The sequence below is a fragment of the Rhipicephalus microplus genome, chromosome 9 (assembly GCF_043290135.1).
Source record: "Rhipicephalus microplus isolate Deutch F79 chromosome 9, USDA_Rmic, whole genome shotgun sequence".
In the NCBI taxonomy this organism is placed as follows: Eukaryota; Metazoa; Arthropoda; class Arachnida; order Ixodida; family Ixodidae; genus Rhipicephalus; species Rhipicephalus microplus.
The window spans coordinates 37,850,553-37,871,403 of record NC_134708.1 but is presented as its reverse complement, the minus strand read 5'-3'; the positions used below and the strand labels follow the sequence as shown (position 1 = coordinate 37,871,403).

Sequence of the window (20,851 nt, the reverse complement as noted above, 5' to 3'; positions counted from 1 at the left end):
ATGAGCCTTCAAATTTCCACTTTACTTCTGCAAATCGTGCAACTAATTTTGGTTGATATGTGGGGTTTAACGTCCCAAAACCACCATATGATTATAAGAGACGCCGTAGTAGAGGGCTCCAGAAATTTCGACCACCTGGGGTTCTTTAACGTGCGCCCAAATCTGAGCACACGGGCCTACAATATTCCCGCCTCCATAGAAAATGCAGCCGCCGCAGCCGGGATTCGATCCCGTGACCTGCGGGTTAGCAGCCGAGTACCTTAGCCACTAGACCACCGCGGCGTGGCATGTGCAACTAATTTTGACCAATCTTAGTCACTACTCTCTTTTACTATCGCCACATTGTTGTTACTTACAGTCCTTTTGAGAAATATCAAGGAAAATGTTTTGAGTCGCAGCTTTGCAATAGAGCAGCGACTTCGCCGTCTTTCACGAAATGGCCACTGAAAGCAATTCATACTTGAATCTCAAACTCGTATAGTGAAAAGCATACGTTTTTGCTTATTCACATTTGTGTCGGAAGGCTTGTATACGTATTCACTTTTAAGCTTCGCGGTCGTCTTCACTAACTCGTGCGTATACTTCTGGCTGCTTTGGTACCTTTGGCTGAAATTGGCTATATTTTTGATAGTTTTTGCAAGTTTATGGCATTTTAGGGGCGAAGCTCCTTAGGGCGTGGGCTGTGCGTCCCCTGTAGCCTGTATGTAGCCACCTCTAGTTTAGTTCTTGCAGTGTTCACTAGATGGCGGTACCGTCTCCTGTATGTAGCCACCTCTCGTTTAGTTCTTGTAGTGTTTACTAGATGGTGGTACTTGTAGCTGATGATGAAAAGATGCAAGATGTTATAAACTAGAAAGCGGTACTTGTAGTTGATGAAAGACGCGAGATCTTATAAAATAGGAATGATGTCACATATGGCGCGTGTCATTGGTTGAAGGCAATCGTTCAACTTAGTGCGGCGACGTACGCTAGGGGGAGCGATGTAATAAAATCGAGTGGGCAAAATGTACAGAGTATTCATGGTTTACCAGGTTCACCTCCGGAGCTTCGCCCACTCATCATCATTCACTTCGTGGATATGGCGGAATCTTTTTTTCCGACTTGTCACTCATGCCGGTGCTTGGCGTCACGATGTGACGTAGTATACAATATGGAATTATTCAATTTTTCTACCAGCCAATCAGTGCACCGCACTGATAGTTGTTTCTACATTGCATTTCAACACCACGATACGATTAGGAAAGATGCCATAGTGAAGGGCTCCGAAACTTTCGACTACACGTCATTGTTTAACGTGCCCCGATACCACATAGAACACGGTACTTTAAGTATTTTCCTTCCATCGAACTGGGACTACGCCGTAAAGCATTGAAACCGCTATCTCTGGCTCAGCAGCCGAGCACCACACTCGATCAACGTGGCGGCCAGGTTGGCTTGTAACCACTAAGAGCAGACTCCCTAGTAACTTTTTTCTCCTTATTTCCCACCGTCATACTTAGAGTCTCACTACTTCCAATGGCTTTTGCGATATCCAAAGACATGCGATTGCCCGTCCCGATACTGCGGTGGTAATATTGTCGTCAAGCACTCACATATGAAACGATCGCCAAACCTTTGACACCATTCTCGTTCTTCAACGATGCATGTCTTCGGCAGGTTCTGTGCAATGTGAAATCACGCCACAACGTCCTTCTATGAATACAAATTCCAGTTGTTTAATGAGAAAAAAAGAAAGCTAAAAATAAAATATATTTTATTACATCACTCCAAACATACTCGACGCTTCGACACTGCTGTTAACTGTAGCTTAACCACCCAGCTCTTTAGAGGCACTCTTGAAATTTGACAAAAGGACGCGGCTATGTCGTTATCAATGGTCAACTTCAACAAACCACATAAAAAGCTGTGTTCAAAAGAGCAGCAATATTACGCGTGCAGTGCTAAATTTGACGACTGAAATGCGATAATGGGTGCGTCACAAGGGCCAAGCTATAAGACGCTGTCAATGGCAATACTGAGAAACAAAAGAGGCATTTCGTGAGTGGCACACCCCAGGAAGTTGATCGAGGTTCAGCGTCCTTGGGTCAAAGGTACGACCAACTCGTTGTAATGACCTCCGGGATCACAGGCTGCACCCGCGGCGAGCTCGACATCTCGAAGGCCATCTCGAAGGTGCAAGAACATACGTCACATCCACCACACATGAACTGCACACGTCGTCGGCTTAGGTGCTATTTCAAAGCCACAACAACTGTACACTACCAAGATTGTTATGAACAGTATGTGGTTTGCCCATTGTTAACAAGCTTAAGAAAACTGAAATACCTTGGCTCTTGAGCCTTAATACGAGGAATGACTGACTGCATCGGTAATTAGCTGTAACTGAAATTCACTGCTGCACTTTGCGTGAATATCTTAATCCATTCTGCATCCATGACTAGGCAGTGGGCCGACTAGGCTTATTCGATCGAGATCAGCCACGTTAGCTTGACGCTCACAATTCATATTAGCAAGGCTACTGCAACGATAAGATAGACAACAATGACAAGGATGAAGGAAATATTTCCAAAATGCCTACGAAAACGTAAAAGATTTTCTGTGCACATACTAGGGCTCTTCGAGCAACCTTCCAAGTAGACTCTCATAAAATGGTAATGAACAAAATACCATAACGTGCCAGTGTATAAATATCTGCTCTACATTTATGAAACAAACGAACAACATACACAAAATATTAACTTAACACGCTTCGCATGTGTAAACTGGCCCATGTTTCCCGATACTTTGTGTAAAAACGTAATAATATATAGACGCTCGGCTTGCCCTCGAACTGACGATTCAGTATTTACGCTGAAAAGCTCAGCTAGCTCTTTGCAAACAGTTGGCATCGGGCGAAGCCAATGCATCGTTGTGCCGCAAACTTCGACAGCATGGAACGCGACGCGCTGCGCACGGCTGTATGTGCCTAGAATGCATCGCGACGAGACCAGAGGGACAAGCAAGGTCCCCACGTTTTGGAGAGCCATACACACAAATACAAAGCGACGATGCGTTCACGCGTCTTGTGACCATGGGTTACCATGTCTCACCACGCTGTACTTCTTGTAATAACAGCAAGGGAGCAATCCACGCGAACCACGCCTCGCAGACGCACGAATAATCCAGTGGTCATCGTCATTTTGCTCGCAACCAGAATATAACCGTATATTGGCGTGACTGGTACCAGCTGTGCAGGAGACGGCACTACACACGGCGCGGGGGCAGAAAAACAACTACGAGTAGTTCGGTGAACAAACACCTGTACGACGAAATGCTTATATTAGGCACACGAACAGCTGACAAACGGGCGCCATGCATGACCTTAGGTAAAACGGACGTCGCAGCATGCTGCTTCGTAGTATCACCGAGGCGTGTTCACTGGCACTTCACTTCTTTGGGAACATATCATTGAACTCTCGTTGCTCCTTGCGAGAAGCAGAGCTCGGAGACCTTTGATCTTCGACACTGATCACGGTGTACAGTGTCAATACACGCTGAACTACTGCACCCCGATGCAAAGAGACAGACTAGACTGTTCCGCCGAGTCCAGGTTCCTATTTGCCCAGCTCAGAAACTGGCTCTTGGGGCGGTTCAGACCCCACAGCCAGGCATGAATTCATTGTGTGAAGAGCGCCCCAGACACTACCCTCCCGAACCTTCTGTCCTCGTTGTGGCGTTGTGCATTTGCATTATATCGTCCCACAGCCTGTACCGATGCTCGATGATACTGGCTGTTCCTAGGTGGGTGAACATAGCCTTGGGCCTAACTGTCGGTGCCGTCTCGTTAGGAAAGAGGTCGTAGTACTGGCGCAGTTGCACGTGACCCACGCCGGCCACTTTTGCCAGGATGCCCGTCGAGTAGACGTCGTCTATCCAGAGGAAGCTCGCCTGTCGTGACGCGTTGAACAGCATGGGCAGCGTGCGCACAGGCAGGATGAAACCTAGACCACCACAGTAGGTCGGGTACGTGCGGGCCGCGTACTCTTGGCGGGTGACGAACCACTTAGACCCTCGCTTGCGCACCACGGGCGTCCGCATCCAGGCAAGACAGTGGACGCTGGTTTCCGCGGCAGGGCCGGTGACGTTCTTGAGGTAGTCGGCGAGAAGGAACACGTTGACGAGCGCGTCGTCGTCGATCTTGACCACAAAGCGCACCGACTCGCGGCAGTTGTCATTGGCCCACTTAAGCCCGTAGACGAACTTGTAGGTGAGGTTGCGGTACGTGTCTACGAACGGGAACACGACCACGTCACCGACGCTGCGGGCCTCTTCCTGGATGGCGCGACGTACGGTGAGGTTCTTGGACTGGCCCACGAAGAAGACCATGGCCGAGTTGAGCTGCTCGCTGACCGTGGGGTCACCCAGGGTGTCGCGAAGGAACTGTCGGTGAGACGTGTGCTCAGAGGCGGTGTGCACAAAGAAGAGCACGTCCAGCGGGGGCCCCTGGCACAGCGCCTGCACCTTCCAGCCGTCCAGAGACGGCGGCAGGTCGTAGTCGTCGACGGTGACGCGCTGGTCATGTAGCGACATGCGCATGGTGACGAGGAACACCATGCCCAGCAGGAAAGTTGCCGTGGCGAAGAAGAAAGTCTTGACGCACATCTTGCTGCGGCAGATGGCTTGCCATGGCACTCCGGGCATCGCCAGCAGGTCAGCAGAGTCTGCGAAGATTGAATGAAGACATCGCTGCTTCGTGACTCGAAATTCACAATTATCATCGTCACGTATCCCTGTTTGATCGCAATTCTTTTTTTCTGAGGGAAGCACTAACAAGTTATCAGTGTTCTTGCTCCCGTTTTTTTACATACTATCCACAATATAATATACAGTTAGCATGGGTAAACTTTTATCCTCAGACTTAAGGAGTCCTAAGTTGTTATGAGCCTTAAGACTCTACGATCATTTTGTATTACTCAGGTGGAGTATTACAAATGAGAAAGTAGCTTTTTCTAGCGAAGCTTGTATAGGCTGAACTGCAGTATCAGGTCAAGCAGGCATCATACGAAAAAAAGCAGGTCTCGCCTTGAAAAACATCAAGTGAAGACTCGTGATGGCGTCATCTTATAACATGATGACGTTCAAAACCGCCAAGATTTGTGGCTTCATCATGGCGTGGCTCATGGCGTGGGATGTCACGTGACGTCACAGACAGACGTTACATCTTGACGTCGTCGCTTAGTGAAAGGTGGGACAATCGAGGAGGCACTGTAAAACGACGTAAGGTGCAGAGCGATGAGTTTACTGAAATAGTCACTATGTGGAGCTCAAGCGGCCGGTCAACATTGGAATGATATGTAATAGATGAATTTGCGTAATCTTTATACTTGCAGACTTCGCACGCCCTCGTGGCTTCATTTATTGTGAAGTGCTTTTCTTGTTTCGAATGAAAGTATGTGCCGTCTTCCACTTCGCAAGCCGATTTGAATGGGTGAGGATGAGGTGATGAACTACAGCTGAAAAGCTGCAGAGCTTCGTCTTACGTCAATGTGGCTCCAGGCCTCAAGAAGCCAATGGGAGCCGAGAGAACGAATCCTAAAGAAACCCATGTACTACCCATAACTTCTATGCTGGCTGAAGCGCCGTGCGCTGCAGCTTCCATGGGGAATAGCGTCAGAGTGCCCTCTAGTATATTGTTGCGCACACAGCAAAGCTTATTAGGAAACTATGTTGCAAAGAGCTTTCTGGGAGTGAGGTGGACTATCAAGAAAAGTAAGAGGAATGAGAATTTTGTAACCTTTGAGTGACAAATTTATAAGCGTCTGTGCAACTCGTTGTTTATGTTGTCTCTTGAATATCGTTCTCTGACGTATAAAAAAAACGTAATAAAAACGTCACGCTGAGCGAGAACAGCCTGTAACAGCACAAAGCCATTGCAAAAGAGCCTCCCTGCATTCCTGCGCTTCAGCAACGACGCTGTTTCATGTTATCGCAAGCCGTGGCATGCAGAGTGATGCTAAACGAGCATTGTTAACGATCATCTTCGCAAGTGGTGGCGGTCGCCTTGCGATAAGGATGCGTTTGCATCCGCGACCCAGTGTCAGCTGACGTGACTAAACGCAGGGACAGTTTTCAGCGTGAACAGCGAATGCCATTGTAATTGTTCGGCTTTAGCGTCCGAGAACCACGTTGTGAATACGACATACGTTGTAGCGTAGAACTCCGGAAACGTTTGCCATCTGGTGTTCTTGATGATATGTGGGGTTTCACGTCCCAAAACCACCATATGATTATGAGAGACGCCGTAGTGGATGGCTCCGGAAATTTCGACCACCTGGGGTTCTTTAACGTGCACCCGAATCTGAGCACACGGGCCTACAGCATTTCCGCCTCCATCGGAAATGCAGCCGCCGAGGCCGGGATTCAAATCCCTGACCTGCGGGTCAGCAGCCGAGTACCTTAGCCACTAGAGCCCCGCGGCGGGGCCATCTGGTGTTCTTGAACGTGCTCCTAAATTGCGGTGCGCTTGCCTCGAATTTGACCACTATCTGAATTCGTCCACCCGAATTTGATCGGTCAACCTTGGACTCACTATTTAGCACTATTTACTCACTATACTCACTACTTATCACCACAACCATTAGTCCCCAGCGGTGGGAACTGCAAGCGCAGCTTTAACCCCGCATAAATACAATAATGAGGAGGTCGCAAGAAGGCACTTCCTTTTTGCCAGTGGCGACTTCCTGTTGCTGACTACTTTTCATCTAATTCGTAACATATACTCACTGTTATCTGAAGTAAGCTTTGCAAAAGACGACCGTTTTTTTTCGTCTTGCAATTGGCTGGCGACTTCCAGCTTCATGCAGCCGGAAATAGCCTCTCTTTAAGGGTTCTCTGTTCCCTCTGCAGACTGCTGCTGCGTGACAGCTGAACAAGGCGAGAAATTGCCCCATGTTTACAACAGATAACCCGAGCTGGCGATACGTGTTTCCAGCGGCCGTTAAGTAAATACAGCTGACCAGAGGACCAATAGTGAAGCGTCTTCTCAAGGGTGGCTTACCGGACGCGACATTGTCGCCACGCCAATGAGGACCGGCACTCAAACCCCTTCATGGTGTGTGAATAAACATTCTTCTACAGAAAAAGCGAAACATTATGTGTGTGTGTGGGGGGGGGGCGGTGAAGAACAATATTTTGTGTAGAACCTTCAGTTTTTAACTACATCGCGTGGGCGTCCATTCCACGCAATAGCAGCACCTTACAACGACGATAAACTGCGAAGCCTGCAGTAGTACCTTACAACGGTACGGCAGAGGCCAGCGATATAGTGGCGGTCGCCCCCTGCGAATACAGCAATGCTCTCACAGTTGCCTCCGAGCAGCTGTGATGTCACGTGACAGAGCGGTACGGTAATGTCACGTGACAGAGTGGTACGGAGGCAAACGGTCCCACGCGGCGGATGGTCGCAACAGGCGGCAGGAGACATGACCTCAAAGACTGTGCTGGCAGCAAGCTCTCAATTGAAGAGAGAGCCTCGTTCCAGGCATAGTTTTTTTAGGACGCGTTGGTTCTGCTATTGCGAAGCGCGTTCGTCTGGTTTTCGCGGATGGCTTGTAGTCTTCGAGGACGGCGCCAGTGTCCTTAGTCTTCTCCGAGACGCTGCCGGCTTGACATAAACGCATAGCAACGACCTAGAGGCAACCTAAAAACAACCCTCATCGCAAAGTTAATGCACGGAATATCCACCAAAGTCCGCCTCGGTGCTACAGTGGATACGGCGCTCGGCTGTTCACCAGATGGTCACGGGTGCGATCCCGGGTGCGCCGGTCACATTTTGATGGAGGTGAAACGGTAGAGGCCCGTGTACTATGCGATATCAGTTAACGTTAAAGAACACTAGAAGGTCAAAATTTCCGGAACACTCCATTACGGGGTCTCTCTGAATCATTGTTTTGGGACGTAACACAAGAATTGTTATTCCTATATTATTATTATTATTATTATTATTATTATTATTATTATTATTATTATTATTATTATTATTATTATCACAATATTTAAAAAGAATATATCAGCAACAGATCAGCCACCAGGATTGTCCAGTTTGGTGGTTTCAAAGCTTGCGCAGCGTGAGCTTCGCCACGTTTTTTGTTATTTTGTTTATTGTAAGCGTCAGTTTCCTGTGACAAGACTTTTCAATATGAGGCTTCTACGCAAAGAAAAAAAAAAACGTGATGTGTTTTTGAGTCACACGGAGTAGATATTGTGGAACACCGGCTCAGTATTAATGACACGAGTACTCAAAGCGAATCACTCTTGTGGCTCATGCATTAAAACTCCAACGCCCGGCGGCGTCAGTATCAAAGGAGGTAGCAAAAAAAAAAAAGAAGGATTTCTCGGATGGTTCCATACCGGATTCAGTGGACATCGCCTCGGGGTAGACTGTCAATGTAGGAAGGGTGAGACAAGCAATTAGTAATAATATATGCTTCATTAAATGAATGAAAAGTGAATTGAGCTGATTAAGCTTCAGTATACGAAACCAGTAATGATGTGTCAACGGCTGAACCAAAAGAATAGAGAATGGGACAGTTACATAAAAGTTTTTGCGATAAACATAGGGAGGTTGGTGTGGTTTGTCATCGGCGCTTAACGCAGTGAGCGACTCATTGAGTTATGTTGGGGAGGGCTGTTGACCTTATTGTCGTTTGCGTCAGAGAAAAAGTCTACAGACGGTTTTGATACGCTAACTACACAATTCAATAACTTTGTTATAAAACGGACCAGGTTTCATATAAGATGCCAGACAATGCGATGCTAGAGCTCCGAACTGCACACCTCAATGAAGTCTTTCATTGCAGCAACAAAGAAATAAAAGAAAACAAGACAGATAAAGAGCCCAATGATTCGTGTGACAGGCACAGCCTGCTCTCTACTTCATTGTTCAGTTTTTTTTATGCATGCTCTCTCTGTTGTTAATGATATACATCAACCCATAAAAAGCTACGGTTTCGTTTCTGAAAATAAGCTACGTTGTATTAGAATGGGTGACTGCATTGTCGTCCGCCGGCCTAAATATGAATACACAATTTTTTTTAAACTTCGCCTGCACGTCTTAAGTCGTTTATGGCGAATTTTAGACTGTCTACACGGCCGGCGTGGACTGCTACGATACGTACCTTATCTACGAGGCCAAGTCATAAGAGGAACGCACGTGGAAACACGTATCACTCAAGAGGTAAACCACACACAAAAAAAAAGAACGATAAGTGGACAGGAGAGATAAGTGAACAATTCCAACTGAATGAATTCATGTTTTCTCTCACCCAGTTTTGAGAAAGGCACGCGGCAGAGCACTGGCAAGGCAATCGCAGAACCCCCCCCCCCCCCCCCCGACGACCCCGTCATTTTATTGAGGTCGCTTTTGACACTGGGTGCCATGCGTCCGCTGCCCCGTTTCAGGGATGGAAACAGATGTATACCATCTTATGTATACCATGCCATGTGCATACAAATGTATACCATGCCAAGGGTTACACTACTAACGCTCAGGAATACTCTTCCAAGTCAGTATTCGATTCTGTGACAGGACCAGCTATGACAGCTGGACACACGAGAAGAAATTCCGCAAGACACACTATCCCTTCATGCATGGCACCACTTATACCGCAACACAACTAATAAAAATGTACACCCGAAGTACTATGCCTTATGGGCAGCTCTCTATTGCAAAAAAGAAATAGGCACATCACGTCCAGGGGCCTTCATCTGCGATGCTCCCGGTCGGTGACAGAGTCACTTTTGCGCTACGTAGAGTTTCTCATATCCAATGATAGAAGCTACTACAAGCGCACCTTTGCTAAACCATCCAATATATGAACACTGGGATGCGATGTTTTAGGGCAATGTATCTAAAAGTAAGCGCACTTATGTCCTAACTTTCATTCATAGAAAAGACTTGAACTTCGCTCAAATTGCTACACATTAGGTTGTTGAAAGGCCTTACAGCGAACGTTGGACGTAAAAGAAATGTATGCCGTGATCTTCTAACAATGTGGCGTTTGACGCGCCAAAAGCACGATATCATTATGAGACTCACCGTCGCGAAAGTAAGCGGGAAAGTTTGACCATCTGGTGCTCTGTAACGTGAACATACAAGCTTAAGGTCGCAGTTGACTCTAAGGACTAGCCATAGTAGAGTACCTAGTTCTCTAAATCGTTAACCACTTATAAACACATACATAGGGGAGTACATAAACTTCTAGCATGTCGCATGCAGCTGAAAGTGCCCGCCGGGACTGGAATCCAACAACCTGCGGATAAACAGCCGAGTGCTGTATATAGCCTTTATGCAACCGACTCCACCAACTTCAATGTACGGCCGCGCCAGCAGGGAAAGAATCAATGGCACCATGGTCAACTGAGGAGAAATGCCGCAGGTATCTGACAATAACAATAGTAATAATATTAACGTTATTTGCTGAGGTTTGCGTCTCATAACTACTACGATTATGAGGAACACCCAAATCCACCATCTATAGTGTTCTTTATTGTGCATTGACATTGCACTGCCACGCAAGGCCTTCTGGCATTACGCGACTATCAAAATTCATAGCCATCTAAGCAGCTATCCCTCGGCGGTAAGTTTGGCCATCCTGTGTAATATTAGTTGGTGCCCGTGTGTGCGCTTCATGTGCTGACGGTCACGCAAAACTCAGAAATATATCATCAGTATTGAAACAGATAAAACTGCAACATATATTCAACTTCGCCAGGGTAATGCCCCTTATACGATGTCTAATCATGGCGTCGACAAATACAATAAGCAGTTTCCAAATCGCACGAGATCCCTGTGCACCCTTGCATTTTGTTTTACACTGTTCCACGAGCGTTGACCTCAGGAATCCGCAGTTCCCAATATCGGCGAGAAACAGCAAGATCAGCGATATAATGCTTAGCATGCCATCTGCCTTGTGAACACACAATCGCTCAGATAAGGCTGACAGTGTGTATGAAAACAGCGGTCATGCAAACAGCGTAGCAGACAGCCCTCGTACAAGGGCTTACTATCAGCGCTTGTACGTGTACCAAATCTCGTTCCTTCTCGCCTATATTAGGCAATACCATGTGCAGGGGTCAACACTCGCCCGATATCAAACAATTGCAACTAATTATTCACTTAGACCGATGGTTGGTTAAACACGCACACTCTGAAAAGTGCTGGATATGGGAACAAAGACACATACAGAACACGTCAGCGCAATTGGTGTGCTGGTGCGTTCTACACTGCATGCGTTCTTTTTATAATTTTTCTTTGCGCTGTCCTTTACTTTTATATATCTTGCACAAGGAAAACTGATCATCTTTAAGCTATAAGCACGTGGACATTTTCGCATTTTTCGTGCGGACGCCACCTCCAGGAATCGAATCCTTGTAACTACAAGAGCGCAGCGCCACGGCTCGTAAGATCGAAAAGGATCCGAATTTTGGGACCGGTCGACACAGCCAATCATGACTCGGAAATCCTAAATTCATAACTTTAATTCCTGGGGTTTGACGCCTAAAACCACGATATGGTATGGCGGGCGTCGTCGTGGTGAACTCCAGAAGCCCTGACCGCCCGACCATTTTTTTAAAGCGTTCGACTGAATCTAAGCTCGCCCTTCCAGTGGAAATGCCCCCATGCATGGAAGTGCGGCCACGATGGCCAGAATAAGACTTCGCGAACTTGAACAGACGAGCTCCGTAGCTGCTAGATCACCGTGGCAAGGGCGATTCAATCTTTCGAACCGCTCTTGCAGTTCTAGATGAAATGACAACATAATTACGGGAACTCCGGGGGGCGGAGGGGGCAAAAGTATACATTTCTACTCACCATAATTGTAAGCGAAACGGCGATAGTGCATAGTCCTCAGGAGAAACACGCCGCCGAACCGGGGGTCTCCGTTGGGCGGCCCGTGTTCGTCTCACCGGTGCGGCACCAGCAGCATAGCAACGCCTGTCGGTGGATCACACAACGGTAGCAGTAACAGGTGACCACAGTGCGTCAGGCGACTCTTCAACGCAATCGCGTCGTAACTCCGGTGGTCGTGGTGGCTGCCAGCGGCGACCGCACCTGCAGAAGCCGCAGCGGCAAACTCCTGCAGGAAGCGAGAAGAGCAAATTGGCCGCCGACTCGGCAAGGCGTCGCCATGGTCACCGCTTATCCGATAAGAAGTGTAGCTGAATACGTACGGTCCAGAGTCCAGTGTAATAAGTCCGCGGCGCCCATCGCGTCTGGAACTTATCAGTTTCTATCAGCGGTGCGCACTAGACACACTGTTGTGCCGTTTTTTTCCTTATCGGACGGACCTGTTCTGTTGTCTGCATGCCACGTTTGCTTCGCTAGTGGCGATGGCATTATAGCAAAAAAGAAACGTGTGACAGACAAGCGATTGCGGTGATGACGTCAGACTCGTCGTCACATCGGCAGCGCTTCTTCCGCAGTGCCGCGTAATGTATGCGACGACTGTCGGGTGAAATGTTCCGTGGTGTATGCCATCGTGATCGTCCCTCACGTGTGTCCTACCCGGTTTTCGTATTTACCTTACTCGCTTCACATACTGCGGATGCGAATAAGGGCGCTGCATGTCGCACCTGTAGGAGGCTTAGAGGTATATCGTCAGGCAAATGCTGTACAAGACGCGCAGTAACTTCGAAGCAAGCTATTTATTCCAATAGCGAGGTTTGTTGGGTAAAATTGTGTGTAGCGATGGTAAAAAGAGTGCTATACCCGGCGCAATGATGTCGCAGCTAGCGTGCTCAGTTGCTGACTGCAGACTCGTAGGCCGTGGGTTCGATATTTGTCATTGATTTATTGATTTGTGGGGTTTAACGTCCCAAAACCACAATATGATGAGAGACGCCGTAGTGGAGGGCTCCGGAAATTTCGACCAGCTGGGGTTCTTTAACGTGCACCCAAATCTGAACACACGGGCCTACAACATTTCCGCCTCCACCGCAAATGCAGCCGCCGCGACCTGCGGGTCAGCAGCCGAGTACCTCAGCTACTAGACCACCGCGGTGGGGCGATATTTGTCATGGCGTTCACATTTCAACACAGGCGAAATGCGAGAGGTCCTTGTATTGTGCAATGTCAGTTCACGTTACAGATCCCCAGACGGTCAAAATTTTCGGAGCCCTCCCATACGGCGTACCTCGTAATATATCACAGCATTGAGATTTCAAACTACAACTATTATATTGTTATTCCCTCCCAAGCTGTGTGTCTACGGGACGCGGAAAACAAGACGGCAACATGAACTAGTTGGTGAACATTTGTGCTCACACCAAAAGCTTTTTAAGCGCACGTGAAACGAGGACATAAAAACTCAAAAGATTGACAGAACGGCGCCTAACTTTACTGAATCTTTATCGAATAGAATAACACTTAAAAAGAACCGCAGAATCGCCTGCACATGCGCAGTCGAACAAGAGGCCTAACAACTATCAGAACCAGGACAAAAATAATAGCACACTGAAACTAACAATCTTCATTTGTCAACAAAGCCGTACTGCTTATCGCGTAAAGTGATGGATGGCTGACTACCACAGTCACGGCCGCTTTCTCTAATACGAAATGTGGTTGTTATCCTGCGTTGCGTAAAACAGATATTGTTTAAGCATAACAATCAGTGTGAAATTGTGGCCGTGTTCCAGCCAGCCAGCCATAACTTTAGAGGATAAGAAGTGGGGATTACTTATTGATCCTCATCATCATCAGCCTAATTACGACCACTGCAAGACAAAGGCCTCTCTTATGTTCTGCCAGGCAAGTCGGTCCTGAGCTTGCTGCCGCCACATTACATCCGCAAACTGCAAACTTCCTAATATCGTCTGCCCGCCTAACCTTTTGTCTCCCCTTCACCTGCTTGCCTTTTTTTTTGGAATTCATTCTGTGATGCTTAATCACCAGCAGTTATCTTGCCTTCACGCTACGTGCCCTTACCCATACGTGCCCTGCTCATACCCATACCCACTTCAACTATATATGATATCCTTTACCACGCTTTGTTCCTTGACCCACTCTGCTCTCTTCTTGTCTCGTAAGGTGACACCTACGATTTTCCTTTTCATCACTCGCAGCGTCGTCCTCAACTGAAGTTTAACCCTCTTTGTAATCGTCCAGGTTTGTGCTCCTTGATAAGTGAAGGTTATTAATTTCACCATGCTGTTGTCCTTGTCCCGGTTCTAAAAACTGTTAGGCCTCTTGTTCGATTGCGCATGTACTGTCGGTTCTGCAGTGCTATCTACATGTTACCCTGTTCAATGAAAATTAAGTTGTGAGTTCAGCTCTGTCCTGCCTATTTCTTAGCTCTTCTGATCTCAGTATACGTGCGCTTAAAGAGCTTCTTCTTTAAACATGAACGTGTAACAGTAGTAGTTTAGGCAACCAAAAACCACATTGCGTTACTATAGTAACAGCGCACGCCCCTCCCTATTTAAATCATTTATTTATTTTAGTATATTGCAGCCCTAGTGTAGGGTTATAGCAGGAGTGAATAAGTAATACATCATGAATGCAATAGTGCAAAGAAAACACATACAAAAATACAACTCGAATAGATTAGAGCAATACTTAAGAATACAGTACTTTGCATATTACAAACAAGAACTTCCATATGCTCGAAGTGGTTATTAGCGGCAAGAATGAAGCATCATAATGGTGGTGAACGAATATTGCCCGGTAGCGAATTAGAAATTCCAGAGGTCTATTCTACGTGTTGCAAGTGGAAAAAGACTAAATCAGTGCCTGCTCTGGTTTGCTCACTGGCGCAAGCAGCTGTTAAACAATGGAACACTATACGCCTTGACGAGGCTCAGTGGCCGATACGGCGAATGCGGCGGAATGTTCCACGGGCCGAACTGATTTTCTTGGCGCTGGCGAGTAGCAATATGACATGTATGCAAGAAGTGATAGACAAAGAAACGCTTTGAGCTTACACAAAGCCCGTTATTACGCACGGCAGTGTGCTTCCGCTCCGTAATGACCGGGTGGGCGAGTGCGTGGTGTAAGATGTTGAAGGAGGAAGTTGCAGGTGATGGCATCCCACCGCTGCCACCAGTTGTTATGGCTCGGAAGGAGGAACGCAGGAGGAGACGAAAAACAGAACAAGTTTATGACATTATTTACACATATTTACAGCAAAGAAAGCTTAGGGGTTTCCCAAACCACGAGCATGGTGGTTGAACGTTACACAGTTCAGAGCGACGTCCAGCGCTCATCGGCGTCGTTTTAAGCCCTGTCGGGCTCCTCCTCTCCGAGTGGAACACCAATCACGCACACACAGGTGAGGGGGGCGAGCATGCGCGGTCCACGTGAACACTGCACTGTGGTGGCGCCAGCAGGGCTCTTCCTCGTCGTGTGTGTGCCGCTAGTCGAGAGTTCCCACGATTCAAGCAGCATACTTCAAAGGGTCTGCCGCACGGCTCGCCTAATTGGCGGGGTGATTTGCGGTGGTCGCCGCGGTCTCTTCCAGGAAGATGCTGTCTTTGTTGTCCTCCCTCGTCGTGGCGATGAGACGTCGTGGCGACACGACGTCTCATCCTCCGGCTAGCAGGGACAATGCCTGGCGGGCACAGGCAGCCGGCCGGTCGTCTACTTGATTGGGGATTAAAAGGAGCGCCACTCTCCTGTCAGCTCTGGCGCAGGTCCCGCCAGTTTCCCCGTAGCCCGATGAGTCGTCGAGGGCATCAGTCACCGCTTCTGCTCGAAGAGACGACAAAAGGGTCCGCATTTGAAAGACGGGAACTAGCCTTTGCTTGCCGCATGGTCTGGATAATTGCTCAAATCTTCGACAGCGTCTGGCAGACTGGGCGCCGAAGGGATTTGAGAGACGAATCTCCAGGCCAAACCTAACAGCGGTAATATAGTGTATCGGAAAGAAGAATCAACGCCTCCTCTAGAAAGATGCCTGAGGAATGGCTCGCGCTCCCAGCGGAGTTGGCCTGCCTTCAGTTTTAAACAAGCTCTGCGCGGTGGCACTCGCGACCGACACTATCATCACGGTGACGGGCGGTACCAGCTAAGCGTTTTTCATCTGCGGCCCATAGGGGCGCGTCCGTCGAGAGTTGTTCGAGACCTGCAAATGTGCACCACTGTTCCGGAGGTTATGCAAAGTGTTGCGTTCTTGCACCATCCGCCACAGGTGACGCTAGCGACCGAGAACATTTTCAAAATGAAGGAGGGAAAGGGTGTGGCAGCTGTTTTTTTTTCTCATGCGGCAGGCATCTTCCTAGCGGAGGCGTTGGAAGAGTGCCGGAATGCACGTGGATGGCGGTTAATAGGATACACAGAACGGCCATACGGCTTCCTATCTTGAATAATTAATCTTGATTTATATATCAACACCGTTGGCCGAAGGCCGCAACAGGGCAGTTGCGAAATAACCTATGATAAAAATAAAGAAGCGCTGTAGTACACGCCGAAGACACAATTCAGTAGGACACGTAATACAATTAGAGAACAGGTCTAATGAAACCAAGATGAGTCTTAGGCAACAGTGCATCATGAATGAATGGATGAATGCGGAACTTTATTTGAAGTCCCGAGGTGGGTGACTCAAAGCGCAGCGGACAGCTCCCACATTGGGACAGTCAGGCACCGTTATTTCTTGGCGCGGCAGCTTGACAGAATTCTAATTTCAGCGAGAAACGATTGTTTCATGGGAAGAACTGAATACGAGTGCCGTGTCCGATCCAAGTGAAAAACTTAAACCGGTTTCAGACTTGATTACATTGTCTAGTGTGAGCAGTTCATGCTGCAGTGTGTTCTGCTACTTTATTGTTCTGAAAAAAAAAACGAATAATAATAAGCATGTATTCATACTGGAATCGTTAAAAAATGGTCTTGGTGGATGCTCCTGACTGTTCGGGACACTCGATGTTTTATTACCTTTGGGCATCAAAATTGAACCAGTCACGATGAACACGCTACAGTAATTTTAGTCTATCTATCCTTCTGCGTTGGAAAAGGAGAGGCGGGTTTAGTTTATCAAACGTCTCAGCTACGGAATCAGTTGATCGGTATTTTGACAACATAAACATTGTTGCTCTTTGATTTTTCGAGTGCCGTGACCACTAACCACCCTTGGTTTAGCGTTCGAACATTGGTACATAGCTCCGTTCATAACTGCAGTGACTGTGGCCCGTGTGGAGACAAAGTTAAGGCACATTTGTTTACATTGTGAATGTCTCACCATGATAAAAGCAACTTACCTGAGCTCCTACTCGTATGCACTCTAACTCATTCTTCGGTTTCATTCACAGCGCCGCAGTAGTGTTGAGCTTAACGTGATAACCACGGCTGGAGCGAACAAACTATACAACATGCTGCGGTGGGTGCTCAATAACACGCTGGAAGTGGGAGTTCCGGAAACCCTATCCCTGATCCTCATTATGCATTTCAAACAGTAATACACGTTTCAAACAGTAATACACTTTTCCAATTACGTTGCCTTGTCCTTCTCGTTTACAAGTATAGTTAGATACCGCAGTTTTCGCGCCAGAAATGATGATAATGTTTCAGGTTTTAAGTCCCTAGATCACAATGTGGTTATGAGAGATGCTGTAGGACTCCGGAGATTTTGACCATCTGGCGTTCTTCAGAGTGCAGTGTCACCGCACAATACATGGGACTCTAGCACTCCACCTCAATTGATATGTCACCACCACGGCCGGTAGTCAACCCTTTACCTTAACTTCTACACCACCACTGCGGACATTCGGCCGTAACTTTACCACCACAACCCCTCGACCAAGGTGTCGGGCAACTCAAGAAGCTTCAGACAAGGGCTGCGCGTAAACTATATCGAACACAACGCAATGATAATTCGCTGTTACAAAGTGAAGGCGCCAGGAAGCAGCAGTATAACACCGCGTTAGACCGTCGCGCCGACGTGGAACCGGAGCAGTAACATGTAATGAATAACACAGTCACCTGCACAATCCAGGGAACTTTCGCCCTCTACCGTCAGATGACGCCGCCATGCGCACCCGTTCCGGCTACTTTCTCCCATGTATGTGTCCATCCCTTCATACCCTGTCACCGTTATCGCTGACCCGAGAAATCGGGGTCATCGTTACCGGAGAGCGTCACGGCGCGTCCCCGTCACCGAACAACATGCATCGGCGACGCGAGTGATCGGCGTTCTCCCAGGCGTCCGCCGCCCTCGTTTCGCGGTGTAGCAAGCACGTACGCCCTGAACTCTGTCTCTCACCGTTGTTCTTCCGCTCCCTTGACGCGCGCGTTACGTCGCACCTGGCGTGCGAGCTCACGGCTTGCTTGAACCCGTACGTTCCATCGGCCATTTTCCTTTCCTTGAACCTTTCAGGGACGCCAGCTCACCGTTTCGGTTTGATGGCGATGTGGACAAATGTCTGTCTTGAGGGATGGTCTCATTGTTTCTATGCGTTGTACTAGAAGGCACCCTGGTGCTGAAATTGTTCAGCGACCATGAATGTGATGGGCAGTACATGAATTTGCCTAGCCTTCGTGCTTGCGGGCCTCGAACGCACTTGTGGCATTGATTATTACGGCGTTTTTAGTTTTGTTTCGAATAAAAGAGCCAACCATTTTGAACTTCGTAACCCGATTTGAATTGTTGAGCCTCAAAAGTTGTAGGGTGGTGAAGCGATACGGCTAAACCTTTGTTGATTGTCTTCTCGTGACAATTAAGCAGCTCCAAGCCACGCGAAGCGAAACAGAGCCGAGAGTACAAAGATTGGACAGATCTGTGAACTACCCATCATTCCCATGCTCGCTAAAGCACCACATGGTGCAGTTCTCATAAACTCTAGCGCCAAGAGCTCCCTCTAGTGTAGCTTTATGGTACAACGTACAAATAGCAAGACTTGCGCATACAAAGGCCCGCTTGGGATCTGAGGCTGTGCGGTGAAGCCACCTCTCGTTCTTTCATGCACAACGTGAAAGGCTGTCGGAGGCAAGCAAGTACTGCGAAATGAATGATATATTTATCAAGGGCATCAATGACAAGGCCTGTATACGACTGGTATGCATGAATCAAAAGACGCAGATGAATTTTCCAGACATAGCTGTAAATATTTCTTAGAATAGGTGATGACGAGTAGCACCCAGCTGTTTTGTCTTGCTGACATTAACACGCAATATATCATTTCAACAAAAGCCAGGAACACTCGACCGAGGCCTCAAAAATGGTGCGTGTGTTGTATAGGGTTAGGGGAACATCGGTTTACCTCTAGTTTGGCGCATACTATATGGACTCATAGGTAATTCCGTATATATAGCGATACATAGCTGTTCATTAAAATAAGTGCGTTCTGAAACCTATTGTAATGTAAACGCCTGCAAGCAATTCTTACATAACCGTGTCAATATTAACTTGTTTAAGTTTGCTAAATGCTTTATTGATATGTTATTAACGCAATAGCGTTGGAGAGCTCGTGTCACAGAAATTCCGCCATCAGCATCGGACCCGTTGGTTGTAATCAAAAAATTGCCCATGAGCGAAAAAGCTGTTACAGAGATTGCCGTGGGAGGCCGCTACTTGTCCACACGTGCGCGCGATCACACTGACAAAGCCGCGCATTCGAAGAAAAAAAAAGTGCTCAATGTCATGAGGCGTGGGTGACGTAGATTTCTTGCCCCTGTAGCCCCTCCCTGCTTAGCTTCCAGCACTTTCGTCGAGACTAAAGCCCCTTGATCCCAAGATCAAGAGGCTTTAGTCGGGACAAGAGAAGAAAAATGCAAATGAAGCATGCGGCAAACCTTTGTAACTCCACTCGCACTGGACAGATTCTTCAAACTTTTGCGGCGTTGAATTCGTGAGACAATAAGATTTTTTAGTGAATTTCTTCCATGGTTACTTGAAAAAGTGTTTTAGGGCTCTTTAGCATTTTAGGTGTCACGACGAAAACGAGCTGATTCGGCGATTTGGAGGCGTATTTGGGAGGCCTCAAACTACGCCGAAAAAGACAGGGATAGTGCAGCCATCACCGCTAAAAACACACAGGAACTTTCAAACTGCTCTAAAAATAGAAAACTATCTCAATTTAATAGAAAACCAATCATGCCTTTCCAGAGGCGTTGATTAAGTAAACAGCAAACGCTAAATAATGTTCTGCCATCTGTGAAGCATTGTGAGACTCTTTACGGCCTGCGAGATGGCGATCGCACGGCGTGTATCTTGGAGGCCATGCGACTCTTGCTTTAGGTAAAAAACCTGAATGTAACCCTCAACATCTTCACAGTTAGCCACTCAAAACAGAAACGAACTTAAGGCGCGTATATTAGGCAATGGTGTAGTGTTTGTTTACTAGGGATACGAGTACCGCGCAGCTCTCTCCTTTACCTTCTGGACCTCCCTGTTCAGCGCCGGTGTGAGTTGTCTCTAAACCCTGATATCAAGTAAAAACCTATACAAAAGGGATTAAAGTGGTCAAGCCAAAGGTTGTACATAGCAAACGGCACATTAGGGTATGCCATGGGTTAAAATTGGGGTCATATAATCGATGAAAGTGAGTGTAAACTGGAATGAACTTTTTCAAAACCCAGTGGATGGTGTTTGTTGCATGGAGCAACGTGCGCATCAGATCCCATCCGGTGCTTGTTTCCACGTGGCTTAGACAGCGGAAAACAGAAAGTTAACCTCAAAAATCCATCAGAGCACTTGATCACGGAAAAAGGAGGCTACATAAAGGGGATGGAATCAATTAAGTTAACATCTGCATGTAGTTGAGTGGAGATGAGGTTCTCTTTGCAGCCGCATTGGTAGAAATCGATACAATTCTGAAATACATTTAGGAAACCTATAGGTCTGAATGCTGCCAGACTTCAAAGTCTCGCATCAGGGTCATT

At 47.5% G+C, this 20,851-nt stretch overlaps 1 protein-coding gene across 1 annotated transcript in view; it reads right to left on the bottom strand.

The window, feature by feature from the left end:
- Positions 1–1,736: 1,736 nt before the first annotated feature.
- LOC119163695 (beta-1,3-galactosyltransferase 5) overlaps positions 1,737–20,851 on the bottom strand; it is a 143,900-nt gene continuing 124,785 nt past the window's right edge. The window contains exons 3-4 of the mRNA XM_037415754.2: positions 11,852–12,116; positions 1,737–4,700 (exon numbers count right to left, since the gene is read on the bottom strand). Coding sequence (XP_037271651.2) covers positions 3,682–4,700; positions 11,852–11,882 — 1,050 coding nt within the window. The 5' untranslated portion in view covers positions 11,883–12,116 and the 3' untranslated portion in view covers positions 1,737–3,681. The remainder of the gene's footprint in view (positions 4,701–11,851; positions 12,117–20,851) is intronic.